The following is a 19731-nucleotide window of genomic DNA, read 5'->3' on the forward strand; positions in this document are numbered from 1 at the left end:
ATACAAATGTGATATTTTTTCAGGGACGTCCGTGTTAGCCCCGCTAATTAATTTGCCAATTAATAATTAACCCGAATAATTTTATACCGGTGAAAAGGCGGTTCATTATATGTGAAACAAGGGATACTCGCTGTCCCGCGCGTGAGAATCAATTTTTATTATGATAATATTAACGTGGGTGTTATTCCCTCCATTTTCTGGACCTCGTTGCGAATATCGATTAAGAATACTTACTACCGAATGAAAATGATCGGAAAACTTCGAAATATTGTTATTTACAACGTCGCTTTCGTCAACTCGCGCATGCGTCCGAAAGACAAATTCAATCGTCATTTCCGGTCTGCATTCGCTTCCTTTTTCTTCTAAGAATCAAAAATGGTGGGTGTGCTTGTCGCTTTATTATTTCAACTTTAATCGATCAACATCGACGTTAATCATGGGATGAACCTGTCGCTTAAAAATACATAGGCTGCAATTAATTCCCAGAGTTCTATTTTTATCATTAGTTTTTTGATTATCAAATAATTCGTTTTCCCATTGAATTCAATACCATGGGACATGACAGACGTACATAACCTAACAAATCTACACAGATGCGAGTTACCACGAATACAACAGCCTACAATGACTTTGCTGATCGTGATTATATCAAGCATCGAAAGCTCGTTTTTTGGTTTTTTCGAGCATTCTCATAAATTTTCAATTTTTTTGAAAACGCAAAAATTTCTGTTCGTCTGGTCTTGACATAAATGTAGTTGATGTATTAAACGTATTTACAGGTGAACGTACCCAAGCAGAGACGCACTTTCTGCAAAAAATGCAAAGTGCACAAGCCGCACAAAGTTACGCAGTATAAGAAAAGCAAGGAAAGGCATGCCTCCCAAGGACGAAGACGTTATGACCGTAAGCAGCAAGGTTTTGGAGGTCAGACTAAGCCCATCTTCAGAAAGAAGGTATGCTCGCCAGTCATCCGTCATTTGTGATTCATTGTTCTTTCGAATACTGGTCCAAAGATGAATGCTCTTTAGATTGACAAATTTGAAATTAGGTCACTAAAGAAATACTCTTGTCAAGGGTTAAGTCATATTTCTGGTCCGATACTTATTTGAACCCTGTAGCCTTATTCACAATATCCCTCATTTCCGTAGGCTAAGACCACCAAGAAAATTGTATTGAGGATGGAGTGCACTGAGTGCAAATACAGAAAGCAGATCCCTCTCAAGCGATGCAAGCATTTTGAATTGGGAGGTGACAAGAAGAGGAAGGTATGTGTCGCACCGCACAGTGCATTTCAATCTTTAAATATCAGATTGTTGTTGACTTTTAAACTGTGATGCAGTTGTGTCTGACACAGCTGGTGCACAGTAAATGTTGATCAATATTTGATTATGTGATGGTTATTATTCTCAAATTGGATTTGTTTTATTTTTTTTTTTTTCTGTATCTTGTTATAGCTAAATGTAAATTATTTTTCTGTTTACAGGGCCAAATGATCCAGTTCTAAGCCCTGGGTTTAAAAGTGTAACTATTTAACAGAAAAATTAAATAAATCGATTGAGATTTGAAATGTGTTTATTGACTAAATGTTGATATCGAACCGTGGTATACATTACGTATTTCTCCTCAACTGGATTATGCCAGAATTTTCTCAATAATGCCAGTATTTCATGGGCTCATGCAGTCACGTGGTCAACGTTGCAGAACCAGTGATCAATCGCTGTCCCTTGTACGGCAGTTCATTTAACTCGTTATTTTCTCCAAGGTTAATATTCACGCATCATCCTCATCTGTTGCGGTATTTTCATGTGTCACTTCGATTATTGGAACCATGTGATCCGGATTGCTGTTGAATATTCAAATAGAATTCAAACTTTGGGAATTTTTAATTTATTGTGGCAGTGCATTGTTTGATAAACACGTTATTGTAAAATAATAATACAATGATTGTGGGTTAACTCACTCTAGCATTTGTGGATCTAGACCATTCTCTTTCATTTTGAGTTTTACATTTTCTGCAAGTACTCCAACTCGTAGCATTTTGAAAAACGGAGCATATTCTGGATCCTCACAGATAGGTCGTGTGTTGATTTTTTCTTTACCACTAACCTCAGCTGTGGGAGCTTCAACTACAGTAGGTAAATCTGCTTTTGGCACATCTTCTCGCTCATTTTTTGAGTCAATATTAGAAACAGATTCAGTTTCTGGTTTGGAGTGGGTCTCTGGTATTGACGAAAGCTAGTATAATTATTAATTGTTTTGAGTCACTTGGTCTGGATAAAGCTTAGAAGCTGATGCAAATATGCTAATTGGACTCCGATAAGATATTAATGGGAACTCAATCACTGAACAGAGATGGAGAATCCAGAAATTATAACGAAATGTGTAGATATTGAGACACTTTAATATGAAAATTTGAAGTGTGAGTGGAGTTCTAAGCAGATTCATATGGAAAAAACTTTTTATGCTCACCCTAGATTCGAGGATCTCTAATGAAGCCTCAACCTTTTGTAATTTATTTTCAAACTCAAACAGTCTTTCCTCACAGCATAGGGCAAATTTATTCAAAAATGTCACTGTGTGTATAATGAAATGGTTGACCAATGTTATGGTCCTTTTTTGGTGAATCGGTGGTACCTAAAACCCAAGATCGGTCTTAACTTCAGTTTGGATAATTGGGACAATAGCCATCGCATACTTTGGTAGTTAAGATATTTTGAGATATGTTTTAAAGTCGCTACTATTATTCCTTGAATTTGGTCTACGAAAGAAGTAGGTGTAATTCTTCGGTGAGTGAGCAAGACAAAATTCATCTTCCTACATGAATGTTGGAGTATCGGCATGTAAAATACAAATACAAATAGAAATGAGTTATATAGAAGTTGAATAGAGTGATAATTTGAACCTTTGTACAATGGAGTAGTATGTCATTGTTAGTATCAGATAATTTGAAGCAAGATGTCATCGTACTAACCTTAGTGAAATCAATGGTAGGTTCAATAATTGGCATTCCGTAATCGTTCATATTCACAATCTTTGACGAAAATTTTACAATTAATCACCTGCTCGTAACCTACACCTAAAACTGACAGCTTGCGTTGACGGATGGAGATTTGGCACTTGTGAGCGGGGGGAGTTGAACGATACACATATGTATGATACAGTATATAAATTTGTGAATATGTGTTTGTGGCGCACGCGAAAGCAGCGCCCCAGAGGTAATGTGGGGCGCGAACCCATCGAATTCGAACGAGTCATGTATGCATACTACGTGCATGTACGCATCTTCATGCCATTTTTATTACTGGCTATGTTACTCTTATCGTAAAGAAATTTAATTGTGATTCGTCATACAGATCAGGTATCTATTTTCCAATTGAGGGCACATTTTTTATCCACATAAATACGCATATTTATAGTTCGTACACCAATTAATATAATATTTACACTCGTGACGCGCCTTATTTAATGTTAATTATTTCGCTGGCGCAGGATGATTGTTCCGAGAATAACTTCGTTTTCTCTGGGCTTGAGTCTCCCTCCGTAAATTAGCTAAATTTGAATCGACTTTTGCTGGAATATGACTAAAATCTGGTAATCGAGAACTCAACCGGCGACGTTCGGAGCCTGTTGTGCGTCTTCTTTCCACTGACGACTCCGCAGCTGATGGTCTCGCTATACCGCTGTGTAATTGTATAGAATCTTCATGATAAAGAAGTATATGGTAAAAAATCATTTCATCATGTATTATTCAGACCTCATTAGAGTCCGATCGTTGACGTTATTACTATGGATATCGGAAGCTGGGGTAGTGAAAATCTGAGCTCTGTGTTCTGTGGTAACCGTAGCAGGCGACGTAGGGATAACTGTTCGAGAAACTGTGTCGTAACTCTCAACGGTTGCAACGGAACTCTCCTCCGACTGTTCCTGGAAATACTCAAAGAATTTCTTGCAATTTTGTTCAACATATAAAGTACCTTACCATAATTTCTTGTCGCCACATTCTCATCATATCTAAGACGTTTGAAGGATAAGCACGAACCCTTGCCTGGGTACCCTGTAGACCGAAGATAAAACTTTACACATCTTCATAATATTTTATTCTATAATTGAATCGAGTACAATGACACGCACTGATATCCAGGGATGATTCCCAACCTCTGCTGCAGTCATGCGGAAGGCTGGATTTTTTTGAAGCATCTTGCTCAAAAGATGCTTTGCTTCTAGCGAGCAAGGTAAACCTTTATGTACACATGAATAAAATTGAAAAAGGGAGAACCTTGCAGATGATCATCGTTATACCTATGCGTAAATATAGGGGTAGATATACATAAGTATGTAACGGACCCGAAAAATCGAGCTCATGCGTCTGAACGAGCAAATGAAGCTGTTGATCATTGGTGGAATAAAATGGAAACTTTCCAACAAGTAAAAGATACATTATAATCCCCATTGACCACACGTCACACTGCTGGCTGTAGGACTTCGTAGCGATCATTTCCGGCGCTGTGTAGATACGTAGACATAGCATCATTGTTAACTGTCATTTGCGAAGAAGATTTTAAATTACGACAATTCACCCATATATGTTGGAGTGCCGCAGCAGTCATGTAGCATACTGTCATATCCCGTTCCTCCTCGTACCGCACTGAGTCCGAAATCCGTAATCTTGATAAACAAATTGTCGGCAGGATTTTCCGGGTGCGCGGCGATCAAAATATTTTCCAACTTGAGGTCACGATGCACGATATCTGTTTCGTCATTTCATGTATGGAATGTGCTGGATTCATAAATCTATCGCTCGAATCAATAACTGACCATTTTTGTGGAGGTACGATAGAGCACCGGCCAAGCTACGAATAACCGTCAGCGTGTCTTTCTCTTCAAAACGCTTCTTCACTTTGAAAGTTCTTGCCAATGATCCCGTGCAAAACTCGAACACCAAATAAATAGTCTGGGAATTCCGAAAACAATTATTCGTTGCATCCATTCGTATTCAATCAGTGTTGTGCTGAATAGTTTTCACCTTTGGTGATTCGAAGACACGGTCCAGAAGAATTATATTCGGATGATTGACTAACTTAAGAATGTGGATCTCTCGTTCGACAAGCAGTATTCTCGACGCTCCGGCCTGATTGAAAATAGTACAAGTACAATATAATTAAAATTTTATAATGACAATTTATTTTTTCAATTTGATGGTCACGGATATAGGGTTGAACGTACTTGAGACTTATTGATGATCTTAATCGCCCAATTCACAGTAGATCCTTTGTAATTCGCTTTGACGACCGTACCGAAACTACCTTTTCCTAAGACCTCCCCTATATCGTAAATCCTCTGCAGCTCTGCGAGGTCCGTTATTCTCTTGTGAACCAAAGTTCGCTCTTTCAATTTGCTCGAGTGAATCGATGAATCTTTTTGAAACATATGTTTATGAGTATAACATCAGCACACTAGTAACCTGTAGTGCTTGTCATGTCAAAATCAAAGCTCTGTGGCTTTCGCACTAATCGTACGTACTACGTACAGATACTTGGATTATCGGAGGAACAACTTTTAATTCGTTCATCGTAAATGATTATCTCAATTAAATCAACTTCGACTCTATGTCATTTTCACGACTATTTCTTTTTAGTGCTTAAATTTCAATCATTGACACACATCAGCGATGCTGCAGCCAGTTGTTTATGTCCGTAAAAATTTACTATTTTGGTCTACTCTGGTCTACTCTGAGAAAACTTCTTTGATTCTAATTGAAAATGTTCCCGCTCTGTGGTCGATACCAAGGTCGATATAAAAAATTTTCAAGTTTAGCAACCGCGCGTCATCTGTCAGGTGCAGTAGGAGCTTTTTCCGGCTGGAGCATCTACCCCTGCATCTACCCCGCGCATCACGGTGGTACCGGCGCCGTTGCAGTAGAAGTTCGGACATTCTGAAAACACAAGTGTCGAGAAACAGGATGATGATGACCGACATCGTCCAACGACGCCTGTAAATTTGTTGTGACAGAGATTTTTTTATGTATGGAGATACTTTAGGGAAGAGTTATTTTGTCAAAGTATGGATTCATCGCCCTCATTGGAAGCTGTTTATCAGGCTGTGTATTCTCTCTACAACAATCCAAACCCGGCCGAAAAAGAAAAGGCCTCAGTATGGCTGGGGGAACTGCAAAGATCTGTGAGCATTGTCATATAATCCTAATATGTTATAACTCACAAATAATCAAGGAAGATGCATCCCAAGCCAAAGGATGTAACGCGCCTTGCCTCCAATGATCGAGTCACGATGAAAACATTTGTGATTCACCATTCCTCAAACTGCAAAGTCGCATGCACTACTCCACGTCATAACCTGCAATGTTATTGCAGTCCCTGTCGAAACCCAACCACTTTTTTTTATTATGGGAGAGCTCGCTATTTTTTAACGAATTCGGGTTTGGAATCCAAGTATCCTCAGCAATACTGACATTGCTGAGAAAAGATTATCTGAGAAATGAAGATCCGAAGTCTTTACTACAGACACCATTAGCTCAGATATAATTCTAATTTTTTGTTCATATCGCAGAGTAGTTAGAGTGTAGCTGAATACCTTCTTCAATGTCAAATAATGAGATTCTGAAGAAAGTTTCGAGTAAACTTTTATAAAATTATCCTCTAATATGACTTTTATTTGCTACCAATTCCTAACACAATATATGAATTCATGACATGAAGTTGAACAATTAAGAGTTGCTACTGAAATTTATATCCTATTTCTACAGGTTTTTGCATGGAAGATAGCCGACGAAATGTTGCAGCAAAAACGAGACGTAGAGTCTTGTTATTTTGCTGCACAAACTATGCGGACAAAAATTCAATTGTCATTTCACGAATTACCTGCAGAAGCTCACAATTCTCTGCGAGATTCTCTCATGGATCACATATCTCAAATAAATGAGCACACCAGCAACGTCATCGTTACACAGGTGCTTATAATTCAGCGATCTGAATCATATCAGATTTCTTAATTACCTTTACATTTGAATATTTCTGTATGGCTGCTTTTGGAACTTTTTTCAATTATCCAACTGATTCCGTTATTGTGCTGGTTTTTTCCCATATTCTTTCATGTATAACAATATCATATCGATTGTTTACACTTTCAGCTCTGTTTAGCACTAGCAGACCTCACGCTTCAAATGTGTTCCTGGCAAAAGCCCGTTGTTGACCTGATAAACAGGTTCGGTGGGGCTACTGTCAGCTTATGGCCACTCCTAGAGATTATGACTGTATTACCTGAAGAAGTCAATTCACGTTCTCTCAGGTAATTTACAAAGATTTACCCCGCGAGACCAGCGGATATTTGACATCTTCACTGTCCAAAAAGATATTGCTCAAGAACAATTCATTTAGTCAATAAACCTTTATTTTTTAGATTAGGTGCAAACCGGCGTCAGCATATCATAATGGACCTTAATGCTAGTGCCAATACAGTTACAGAATTTTTAGTAAGTTTTGTACTAGCTGCCATACGTTTTTAATCTGTTATCCGACATATATTGGCAAAGTTTACCAAACCAAATTTTTTTTTACGGTAGAAAGTTTGCCTGGAAAATGGGGGTGATAATACACAGATTTACGTTAGGATTCTTCGTTGCTTCACGAGTTGGGTAGCTGTTCACGCGATATCCCTTCATGCTGTTGGTACCAGTGAGGTTGTCTCATATGCTTTTCAAGTGAGTTACAATGTTATCATCCCGCTACGCAGTGAAATTATTTTAAAGACAATTGAGTACATTTGCTAAGAATATTCGTTTGGATAGGTCTTGGGTAACCATATGGCAGGATCGCAGCTGCATGAAGCGGCTGCAGATTGCGTGTGTGTCCTCTTACAGTCAATGAAGGATGAAGAATGTTCTAATCAGAGTCAGACTAATGGCGAGCTGGAAGTTCAGTTGCAGCAGCTTCAGTTGTGTCTTTTTACTAGTGTCATGAACCTTGAACAGCCTTATCACTTATCTGTTGCACATGAAGATATGGAGAAGTACTTACAGCCAAATTTGCACAATGACAAGCTAATAATTTAGTATTTTATTTATGAATCTTATATGTTTTACCTTCATCAATAGATCGATGAATTACTGCCGTATCTTCACTGAGTTAGCGGAGTCGTTCCTAGACATAATGGTCAATGGATGTATGGGAGGAAAGCAGCATTATTCAATTAAAATACTGGATCTGGTTCTTACCTGTGTCGGGCATCATGATTATGAGGTATCTGGCACTAATGATCGGCTCATTCAGTTAATAGTGAATTGATATTAATGTGTTGAGCAAAAACATTTCAAAATTTCAGGTTGCGGGGATCACTTTCAATTTATGGTACAGGCTGTCGGAGGATCTCTATCAGAGAAATAGCGATGACCTCAACATGATTTTCAGGCCGCATGTTGAACGACTTATAGGAGCGCTGTGCAGGCATTGCCAGATGGAACCTGACCATGTAAGCACTGATTTGAATTTACCATTTTTTAACTCCCTGAATAAAATTTGAAAATAACGTAGAAATTTCATTAGCTGGGCCTTGTTGAGGAAGGCGGTGGTGGTGAGGACTTTGCTGATTTCCGAGGCAGGGTTTCAGAACTGATAAAGGACGTGGTATTTGTTGTTGGAAGCAGTCATTGTTTCCGTCAGATGTTCACAGCATTGACAGGTGCCATAAATTCGCAAGGTCAACAGCAAACTCCAACTTGGGACTCGAGTGAAGCAGCACTTTTTGTCATGCAGGCTGTTGCCAAAAATATCTTACCGTAAGTTCTCTGCAGTTTTCTGCATTTTGCGGTTGTATTTTCCAACATGATTTAACAGTTGAAATTTAAATTGTTCTGTATCAATTAATTGTCGCTATATTTCGCAGCGAAGAAAATGACGTTGTACCCAAAGTAGTAGAAGCAATCTTAAATCTGCCTGAAAATACACACATTGCCGTACGGCATACCAGCATTTTGTTATTAGGAGAACTTTGTGAGTGGATCGAGAGGCATCCCCAGTCCTTGGGTAATATAATCATCTCGTTTACGTGTCTCAACTCCCATATTCATAGACAATGAAATCTGCCTAAACTTGGCTTTTCAATTGGCATCACAATATTTAGTTCTATCGATAATCTATGAGCAGATTTCACTGTTTCTTGACTATGGCGTACGGAGATTAGCGAAGCTAGCTTTGCTCTGAATTTTTTCTGTTTTCATTTGAATATAAGAGATTCATTTATCCGTTAACGTTAGAGCCGGTGTTGAATTTCTTGTTGGCATGCCTAAGCCAAAGAGGATTGGGAGGCGCTGCCTCTGGGGCACTTCAAAGCATTTGCGCTGTTTGTCCGCGGCATATGGCTGGACATTTTCCAGGTCTCCTACAAATTGCTCGATCACTTGACAGTTTTGCAATCACCAATGAAGCTGCAATAGGGCTGCTAAAAGGTTTGTCACCTCACTTTGATAAATATGACATGAACGAGTGCAGAGATACCTCGTTACTCCCCAACATCTAATCTTCACTTGCCCATCATTTGAAATAGGTGTTTCCATGATCTTGTCACGGTTGCCACAGGATGAAATTGGCCCAGCAATGAAAGAGTTGTGTTGGATTCAAGCCCGCCCACTGTGTCAACTTATAGAGTCCCGAGGGATTCCTATAGAGCGAGGGAGCAAGTCAGATCCTGTTGTTTGGTTAGACAGACTAGCAGCCATATTCAGGCATACTAATCTTCGCATTGACAACCCAGCTGAACCTCATCCCTGTCAAAGCGTCATTACCGAGGTAAATAAGTTTCACTCCTAAAATTAATTGCTCATTAATATCATGTTGGGTGAGAAAACGAGTTTCTTTTACTACCAACTCGACGGGGTCTCACCTTTTTTTTGTTTCTGGCTTTACAGATGTGGCCCGTACTCTCTAATGCATGTCACACATATCAGCAAGATGCGAGGCTAATGGAAAGGTGCTGTCGGTGTCTACGATTTGCAGTACGTTGTGTTGGCAGGCATTCATCACACCTCTTAGAACCTCTTGTCAAACAGGTATGATGCCGTAATGTGTGATTCAGACTGCATATTGATGTGCATTTGGTTGTCCACCATTCGTTGCAACTCAAATTATTATTCAGATTGTCGAGTTATACCGTGGGCATCAGCACAGCTGTTTTTTGTACCTTGGCTCAATTCTGGTTGACGAATACGCCGGGGATCCGGAGTGTGTATCTGGGTTGCTCGGTATGCTGGAGGCATTCGTTGGACCTGCCTTTACGATTCTACAACGTCCAGATGGACTCAAAAATCATCCTGACACTGTAGATGACTTATTTCGCTTATGTGCCAGGTAGGCACTCATTAAAATATAAATATTTTGTCGATCGATAATAGCTCCTGTTGATTGCATATTTGCAGCTCACGAATTATATTTATTCATCGATAGGTTTCTACAGAGAGCTCCGGTGGCTTTCCTGCATCTGGGAGCTCTTGGAAATATAGTAGAATGTGCTCTTTTGGCCTGCAGTCTTGACCACAGAGACGCTAATGCATCTGTGATGAAATTCTTCTACGATCTTATACATAGTGGACGAACTGATGAGGTAAGCAGTGAGGCAATACTCTTTTTACTTAGATAAGTTTGGACAAAATACTAATCTGATGAATGATTACATTCGTCAGAAGCGACCAGATTTTGAGATAAGGCAACAGTTGGTCAGAGGAATAATAAGGGAAAAAGGACAGACGTTAGTAGCGAGACTGGTCCAGGCTTCCGTTTTTTCTCTGCACTCCTACATGCTGTCCGATGTCGCTGAAGTCATCATCGAACTCGCCCTCGTCGACAGAGAGGTTTGTACATGTGCTTTATATCATTAAGAAAATACGCGAATTCGGTCTTCTGAAATAACTATAATTAGCAATAATACAAGGAGTGGTAATGTCACTTCAGTTCTTATGTGTACATGCGGTTAACGTAAGGAGTAGTTCAAAAGTTCAGAATACAACTTGTTTTCAAATCGTTAACTTCGGTTGGCCTATGTTCAGTTGGTGTCAAGATGGCTGGAGGAGGCGATAAAAGCAATGCCTGCGCAAAATGCTGGCGGAAGTCCTACTGCAACACCGGCACAACTCCTGGAATTTCACAACGCGGTTACGAGGTAACTATTGAACTTTACAAAGGTCTAGAACACCATCCAATCGTTCATCATTGTTGTGTTTTGTGTGAAATTGATCGGTCAGTTTCTTTCATGACAAAATGTTAAAAAACTGATATCAATGGTTTACAGAGCAGAAACACCAAAACCTGTGACACACGCCCTACGAAATTTTGCCCGACTGTTTCGTTGATGCGGATGCTTAGATGGAGGAATTCCGGAACGCTGCAGATCAAGGTATTCTGCTAGAACGTAATGCCCTGTTTATTGTCATCGTTCCTGAGGTCACGTTGACATTAACACAAGGAAAAATACGACTTGGCGTTTCGTTTAGCTAATAAATAACTTTGAGTATCAGATGTCAATTTACTACGCATCAATTCAAAAAAATGCCAATTGTTTAGATGAGTTGTGGATCAAGTGGGGCTCGACACTTTTGTTTAGATTTAGAGATCAAATTATTTCACGTATCCAATTACATTATTTGTGAGTGAGATTTAATCACAGAGTTCTGCATAAGAGTTGGCGTGACCTGTGATTCGCACTCTACCAGTATCGTGAGTTGGTTTTATTTTATTCTTAACATGTTGTGTGAGCTGACAGACAAAAAATTTGTCAATAATCAATTTAACAACAACAATAACCGAGAAATTAATAATCCGTGATAGCTGGTTTTGCGCACCGCAACCCAATACCGTTAAGCCTGTAAATCTACGTGTTACCTATCACGGCTTAGGTACATGCGTCTAGTCAAAGACAAAAAGTAGGCATTTGTGTCGTAAGTGATTCACCCGTAGAAATGCACCTTTCAATTGATGCGTAGTAAGTATCGAAAAAAATTCTGGAATATTATTTTTGTTCAATGGCATTGAGACCGATGTCTCAATGCCATGAGGTGCCGATATTTTTAGCGGAATAATCTTACACAAGCCAGCGATATCTACTATCGAAATTCCTGTCTCAATTAGCAAACCAAGTCCAAAACGCTGACGAGTTGCATTAATATACAATATAACTTTTGGAAGACATCCGACTGCCCTTTCCCTCGAAATACCGACTTATTGCAGTCAGCGTTTCAAAAATATATGTACAAGGCTTAAGACGAACGGAGCAAAGAACGAGATTTACATTTTCACAGCTGATATGGAAAATTTAATATACCAAATCGGTAGACCGACAGTGTTATGCATTGTGGATTGGTTTTATTGGTTTTTTTGGTCACTAAGGAACGACAGATGTAGTAAATGAATAGTAGGACAAGAGCAAATGTACGTTTTTCCTTTGTTCCTTAATATAATTATTTATCCACTTTACAAATTTATGAAAATACAGTGTAAAATTTATATTCGAGAAATTATTGTACAAAAGTTGTGTCTAATCTCATCAATTGAGCTTATTGAGTCAGAAATTTTAGAATTTACGCAAATAACAGATTAAATCGAGATTGCATTCTAAGTTTGACCATAATACCTTCATATTGCTGCGACATTAGGCATCCCGAAAATTCATTATCGATCAAAACACCAGAGTTTTTCAAGTATGAACGCGGTCCTATAGTTCTTCATCTTCATTTTTGTTCCCTGATCTTCCCATCCCAGTTGTACGATGATTAAGTTTGGATATTCACTACACTAACATAATGTTGCTTGGGTTCAAGCCACATATCGCCTAGCGCATTGTAGCGTGTTAGATACCCGCTGGTTTTATTCGTGCTCGTATCATTTTCCCTGATCATTTTGTACGAAAAAAAAAACATGCCCTGCAGTGTAGACCGACCTTGCATTGACAGACTAAACAAGTCTGCAAAGACCACAATCAAGCTTTCTCGACTCTGCTCAAAGAATGGAACAGTACTTTGATTATCGTTAGATAGAAACAAATCACTGACCAAAAATTTAATATTTACCAGAACGCGTAATCTATATTATCCGGTTATTATCATATGGATGATCGAAAACCGCATAATGTTGGGCACGTATCTATCATGGCATCTATACTACATATACATATGTATAATTGATGTTGAATAAAAGGAGTTGTGCGTGATTGTGGTGCGGATGTAATATAGATATTGAGATGAATTAAAAATATGATTGTACGGATGGATGCATGATACAAAAGACGCGAGTATGAAATAGGAGTCGTGTCATAAGTATATTACATTTAGGCTATACATAGAAATAAGAAATTTATTCTAGTAACTAATATTGTTGACAAAATTGTGTAAAATTTTGAGGCGTTTTTAATATTCATAAATCATTCTAATTAAATATCAATGAAATTGAATTTACCGATGTCTGTAACCGCCACGCATATTCTTTGATGGTTTAGTTAATATCGATCGGACTTAAACACGCCCAAGGATTTTGAACCTTAGAAGGCTAGTGTACCGCGTTGTGAGACGTCAATTGCCGAATTTCGGATAGCTATGGTACAAAATAATGAAAAGGTAATTATTCTGTGGCCACGTAGACACGTTGTGTACTATAAGATTGAGAACTATTCTTCATTAAATTATTATTTTTTCTCAAACTCCTCGTCTGCACGAGCATCTTTCAAAGCTTTTTACGTGACGAGTTGACCGAATCACTATTCCGTTTTGAATGTGCACCGCGAACCTTTGTGAGCTTTCCGCTTTGCAAAGCATCGGTTGATCCGTCGTCTTTCAAAAGGAGCCTCTGCACAATCACGATCCGCTGACAAGGGCAAGAAAACACAATTTCATTAATGAGAAATTATCAGCGAATTATTAACGTTATCATATCTTCGGTGATTCGTCAATGTCTACTATACGGAATATTAATCCTCCGAGCTTTGTCTCAAAAAGCTCGAAAATTTTCTCTGATACCTTTTAATTGCAGCCTGCACAATGTGGATCGTTACCGCTGCTATTAAATTTTGTCATCATTGGTTTTGTAACGGCAAACCCTCAAAATATTCATAAGAATAAAGTGATATTTTCAACCGACACGGTTTCCCTAACGCTCGCTGGAGAATGATTCTAGTTTGACAGTAATATAATACCTCCAAAGAATTGCGGCGTTAGACTTTGAAACCTGTGCGAAATGAGTAGTGATCTATTCACCGGCATTTAAAAAATATTTTCAAAACTCTATCAGTAAAATATTTGAAAAAAATCAAACGCAATAACGACAAAGACATTTCTTTATAGTATTTACGTAGGCATAAGATTGCACGATGTCGACAACCGGATGTGGGGTGGCAAAAGAACAAAAACGGCAAATATGCCGTCTGTCTGTATACATATGGGGCATTCCTCGTCAAACGGGCCACTTTTTCCGAAATATTTTTTGAACTTGATGAAGTTTTTTCGACATCGATTTCTCACCCCAAAATCGCAAAAACTCCAAGGGGTACCCCTTTGAATTTTTTCGATTTTTGGGCCAAAAATGAGGTATTTTTAAAATTGATTGCGGGACACTTTTCTAACGCAATTTGACCTCAGGAACACGAATCCGTTGAATAAATAGAGCTACGATTTTTTTTCCATCGAGATATCCTTGATTTTTCACTTTTTGAGTCGATAAATTGGCGATAACTCGATCAATTTTATAGATAGATCAATTTGGCTTGCGAATTCGGATTCCTGAGATCAAAATACATGAGATTAACATAGAAAAGTTGATTTAAAAAAATGTCGATTTTTGACCCCAAAATTGAAAAAACTCCAAGGGGTACCCCTTTGGATTTTTTCGATTTTTGGACCAAAAATGAAGTATTTCAAAAATCGATTGCAGGACACTTTTCTAACGTAATTTGACCTCAGGAACACGAATCCGTTGAGTGAATCAAGCTACGAATTTTTCCCAACGAGATATCTCAATTTTTCTGCTTCAAAATGTGAAAAATTAGCGATAACTTTTTGAATTTTATAGATAAATCAATTTGGCTTGTGAATTCGGATTCCTGAGATCAAAATACATAAGAATAGCATAGAGAAGATGATTTAAAAAAATGTCGATTTTTTACCCCAAAATCGACAAAACTCCAAGGGGTACCCCTTTGGATTTTTTCGATTTTTGGGCCAAAAATGAAATGTTTTAAAAATCGATTGCAGGACACTTTTCTAATGTAATTTGATCTCAGGAACACGAATTCGTCAACTAAATTGAGCTACGTTCTTACCATAAATCTCAGCCTTTCGAAATTTTGAATCTTGGCGTTAATTTGTAGTTTGAGCATGGTTCCTAAGACCCTTTCGAAAAAGTTTCATTAAGTTTGAAAAATATTTTGGAAAAAGTCGCCCATTTGACGTCGAATGCCCCATGTACGTACATATCCATACACGCAATGTACTCACATATTCGTATTACACTGACGTGGACGTGGGTGGATTTAGAAAGCAGATTCTCGAACATAAAGTTTGTGCATCACCGCAGTAGCGAAGGGTGGAAGGTATATGAAATCGTTTCTCCTCGATCAAAATACCAGTTTGCACACGGTGAAAGAGATAGCGGCAATAAAAAAAAAAAAAAGAAGAAAATGAACCTGGAAACTGATGCAGCTCAAAAGCTACGGCGCAACTCCAGCACTCGGACACAAAGGTACGATGCATTCCTCCGAATACATATTCCATAATAGTATATAGCTTTAGGGCGAGTGCACCGGCGAATGAACATACCCATAGTTCATCAGGAATGTCACCGGCGAGTAGACACCCATGTTGCGGAAATCGTTTACGATATGTCTTTATCCTGTTTACCGGCGCACTCGCTACACGTTGATTGTGAATACGTAATGTGGCTACAGACTACATGTACGCCGGTATAAAAAGCAGTGTATAGCGTATACCTGTATGACATCGAACACGGAGGAACTCGTGTGAGAAATGACCAACGGTGAGTTGCTTTCTTTTCTCTTCGATCCCCTGCAACCGCTATGCAGGGAGAAAATCTCGCCATCTGCTCACAGTCGTGTACAAATTAAGAGATACGCGACAAAGATTTTCGGCGAAATATCTTCGAACCGGGATAACGGCCGCTGATGCACGAAACCATTCCAAACGCGTCGATATTTATACGATTACGCCGAATGACGCGTGCTTTCTTTCTCGCGTTTTCACCCGTGTTCGTAGGCGAACCTTTGAGTCCGAGGTGGACAGATTCACCCGTGTGTGCCTGTCCAGTGACTCATCGCAAGCGGTGACCGTTGTCGCTGTTGCAATTACCGAGAAAAGATAACTGCAGTGATCGTCGAACGGACTGTCGCATGGCTTCGCAACCACTACATGTCCTGCGATGTTCGTCATTCGTCATTGCGGTAGTGTATATCTACCGGCCGGGGGTAGTATAACACACTCGTGATTCTCGTCCCGTGATACTCATCGCGATCACGATTTATCCTCCGTAACAACGATAAACGCACGAGACGAATTCGTCACCATCGCCAGACTACAACACAATCGCCGACGAAAGATGATGCACCAGGGTGCTGCTTCGCTATTATGTCTGACGTTGAGTCTTTGTATCGGTATTATATCTCGAATATGCGGACCAACCGATGCTCTTAAGTTTCTACCCGAGTGACTCACGCGTGACTCGCGCGAGTCGTAGGTATGTGAATGACTCAGAGCACGGGATCGCCAGCTATGTCCTGAGAGACCGTGGTACCGGGGCCTTATATTCACGGTCTCCTCACTTCTCCCGGCCATCTTCAACTATTCCGAAAGGAGCGCGTTTGTACGAAGAACCCGGAGTCTCGAATGATTCGGGATGCCGAATCGCCCCAAGTCAAAGGCGGATGAAAATTCTGATAGGTTACTCGAATTATCTTGAAATTCCGGCGCAGGTTTATAGCTACACACGGAGACCAGACATCCCGTCCATGTTACCGATAGCGGAATTTTCTTAATAATATCCGTGTTTACTTGTTACGAGATGCGGTCCCGATACCGTGTCATTTGTAACGTTTGAAAAAATATTCCCATCCCAAAAAAAAAAAAAATAATTTTTTTTTGTGATAAATTCTACGCGATGCAAGTGCAATTGCAAAAGTTCGGGTTTTATGCACGCTGCAGAAGGTCTGCCATCGGGATGAACGTCGCGATTTCGAGTCGTTGGTTTTTGCGGCGCATACAGACATACGTACAACAGGGTATACTTATAGCTCTGCGTATAATAGCGGCACGTTGTCCTTGCTGGGTTTCAAGGTGAACCGGTAAATATTCAAACACAAAAACTTTCGTTTCGACCTCTTTTGAGCGGCTGCATCGTTCGCTTTGAAAGCCCTCGACACGACGAGGGACGAGGGTGACCCCCGGACCGCCGTGCCCGGCCAACCCTCGCGTATATACAGGCTTAACCAAACGTCGTAGGGTTCACCCATGCGGCTGTGTGTAGACTACAGTATCCGACCACCTTTATTATCGTTGATAATCGAGACTTTTTCATTATTGAGAAACCGAATTATCGGTACAGCTGTGTAGCTCTTAAAAATCACCGAAGCATTCGCGACCGCCTTCTCTTTCACAATTGACCGAAAATAGAGCGCAAGAAATTATTTACTACTCGCGTCTGTAATTATTCGTATTTTTCGCTCGCGAGTAATTTTTACGGTGAAATTGCCTGCCCATCGTACGAAACCACGTTGAAACGGTGGAAAATCGAAACGAACACCAGACGCCGCGCCTATGCGAGGTCTAAATTATTCTGCAGGTTTTAGCCTTTGAGACGAGGACCCTAAACGGCCTGCAGTGTCCCGGAGTCTTATACCTGAGTTCCGAACCAAATCGACACGATGCGACCGAACGGTACGCAAGGGACTCACGAGCTGACAAATATTCCGTCGGCATACCGGCTATGATAGATGTACGCGTAGATTATCCAGAAATTCAACGCCATTCACTCTACCTGTACACGAATGTTGTGTACGTACGCGTCTGTACGCTTCCATACGACAAGAGCTGGTAAAAAAAAAAAAAAAAAAAAAATATCGGTTCTCGCATGTGTAGAATAGGACCGAAATTATTTACAGAATATATACGTAGTTATATCACCGTTACTACAGGGATCCGCCTCTTCCCCTGGGAAGTTCTCGGCACCCGTTTACAAATCGTACAGAGGACTGTGGCTGTGTCGCATACTTTCGTGTATACGTGTGTACGTACAGCGTACCTAGGCGATGTAAATGAACATGTGCCTGACGTTCGTCGTCAATTATAAGCCCGTAAAAAGTAGCTACGAGGCGTCGATGTAGCTCTGGCGTAGAACACGTTGTTACACCCGAATGCAACGTTATTTGAATTTTTCGATCTGTATATGAGAAGAGCTGTTCGAGTTCGTAAACCGGTCAATACCGCGATAGTAGGTATAGGTGATGAGGAATATTTTCATAGCATCACGAATAACTGCACATGGTGCATAGGAAATTCACTCGTCATCAGAATTGTATATCTGTTATACAAGCGTATCGTATACATATACGATGAGTAGGTATATGGATGGAGGATTTCATCTGTCTCTTTCCTCCTGATTTATCCCATAAGCCTAGACTCCCAGATTTTATGTGCGACAATTGTACGGGTCGTTCGTTGAGTAATTATATTTAAATAGTATACTGTACGATTCAACGAACCGAGTGTTAGAGCAGAGGGAGAAGGGGGGGCCCAGGGTCGTACGGCGTAACTCTGATTGCCAATTGCACGAGTCCCTCGAATGGAACGCTCCTGATTTCTGTGTAGAAACGTAAATTGTGGATTTGAGGAACGTTTTTCCGAACCGAAGAGTTCGAAAAATTTCCCTTCAAATCACGTTTTGCCCATCTTGTAATGTCTGTTTAGCATGAAATCCATCATAGGCGTCGAACGCGTTTTCTTATCTCTGCTGCAGTGAGGGAGTTTGCGGGGTCGAGGGTGGCGAAAACTACTCATCGGTCGCGGTATAATATTGTCAGATCCGACGATACTGACAGGGGGGGGGGGATGGATTCCGCCTTTCGGAGTTTACGGTAGTAGAAATCCGTTCTTGTGTTTGCTTTGCCGGTGATGTTAACGACGCCTATGCAAACGATCTGAAGAACACGTCTGCGTTACGTCCTTATAGGAAAGAGATATCGGATATTTTAACAATTTATTTTTAATCTTCGGCAACTGGAAGAGCGTCGCGTGTCTCCTTCGACCCTCGATTATCCGGGGCATGGAGACGGAGGAGTCTCCCCTAGACGCTCGTCCGTTTTCCCACCTTCCGCAGTGCAGCTGTGCAATGAGTTCAGCAAGAGCGGGTCAGACCTCGGTGCATCGTCCGGCGAGCGTTCGGGTCGTCTGGCTCTTTCTTTCGCTCTTTCTTTCGTTCCTTCTTTCGTTCGTTCATTCCTCCCGCCGCACGCTGTAGCGAGAGTCGAGTTGCTCGAATTGATCGGGTGGTCGGGTTCGTTCGCTCCCGTCACTAGGATGCACCCGCGGGCGTCTGCGTTTATCGACGAAGAGAGTGTACGAGTATAGGTGGGTACGAGCTAGACGAGGTAGGCGACCAGCCAGCCAGGCAGCGACGCAGCTCGTTGCCCCGGCAACCAGACGGGAGGACAGCGACAGCACCAGGAGCACACCAGGAGCGC

General features: G+C 40.4%; 4 protein-coding genes across 5 annotated transcripts; 2 read left to right on the plus strand and 2 right to left on the minus strand.

Moving 5' to 3' along the window:
• Positions 1-767: 767 nt before the first annotated feature.
• LOC105691440 (60S ribosomal protein L44) lies at positions 768-1567 on the plus strand (the record flags this gene model as incomplete). The annotated part of the gene is made up of 3 exons (XM_012409908.3): positions 768-953; positions 1149-1265; positions 1484-1567. Coding segments are annotated over 3 exons (324 nt in total), but the record flags the coding sequence as incomplete, so codon positions are not given.
• A 189-nt stretch (positions 1568-1756) lies between these two features.
• Positions 1757-5779, minus strand: LOC105691439 (WASH complex subunit 3). Of its 2 annotated transcripts, XR_007276824.1 has the most exons (7): positions 5224-5779; positions 4345-5128; positions 4132-4238; positions 3980-4054; positions 3755-3924; positions 2972-3680; positions 2620-2814 (listed from the first exon to the last, which is right to left on the minus strand). XR_007276824.1 is itself a non-coding variant. In XM_012409907.3 (4 exons), exons 1-4 carry the CDS (start codon positions 3020-3022, stop codon positions 1771-1773), a joined length of 564 nt encoding a protein of 187 aa, XP_012265330.1. In that variant the 5' UTR covers positions 3023-3158; the 3' UTR covers positions 1757-1770. The 2 variants fall into 2 exon arrangements, 1 of the variants encoding a protein (XP_012265330.1); XM_012409907.3 differs by lacking the exons at positions 3755-3924; positions 3980-4054; positions 4132-4238; positions 4345-5128; positions 5224-5779 and adding exons at positions 1757-1843; positions 1961-2235 and having other exon boundaries at positions 2470-2634; positions 2972-3158.
• On the minus strand, positions 4564-5477 carry LOC105691418 (serine/threonine-protein kinase 33-like). The gene is made up of 5 exons (XM_025746633.2): positions 5462-5477; positions 5224-5414; positions 5024-5128; positions 4816-4951; positions 4564-4748 (listed from the first exon to the last, which is right to left on the minus strand). The coding sequence occupies exons 1-5, from the start codon at positions 5475-5477 to the stop codon at positions 4564-4566; spliced, it is 633 nt and encodes a 210-aa protein (XP_025602418.2).
• Positions 5780-5911: 132 nt separating the features above from the next.
• Positions 5912-13446, plus strand: LOC105691522 (transportin-3). The gene is made up of 18 exons (XM_012410049.3): positions 5912-6177; positions 6761-6964; positions 7145-7302; positions 7414-7486; positions 7577-7714; positions 7802-8022; positions 8108-8252; positions 8335-8481; positions 8556-8788; positions 8896-9035; positions 9266-9457; positions 9556-9797; positions 9917-10057; positions 10144-10355; positions 10452-10608; positions 10688-10855; positions 11051-11163; positions 11293-13446. The coding sequence occupies exons 1-18, from the start codon at positions 6061-6063 to the stop codon at positions 11351-11353; spliced, it is 2862 nt and encodes a 953-aa protein (XP_012265472.1). The 5' UTR covers positions 5912-6060; the 3' UTR covers positions 11354-13446.
• The last annotated feature ends 6285 nt before the right edge of the window (positions 13447-19731 follow it).

Source organism: Athalia rosae, chromosome 2 (genome assembly GCF_917208135.1).
Source record: "Athalia rosae chromosome 2, iyAthRosa1.1, whole genome shotgun sequence".
In the NCBI taxonomy this organism is placed as follows: Eukaryota; Metazoa; Arthropoda; class Insecta; order Hymenoptera; family Athaliidae; genus Athalia; species Athalia rosae.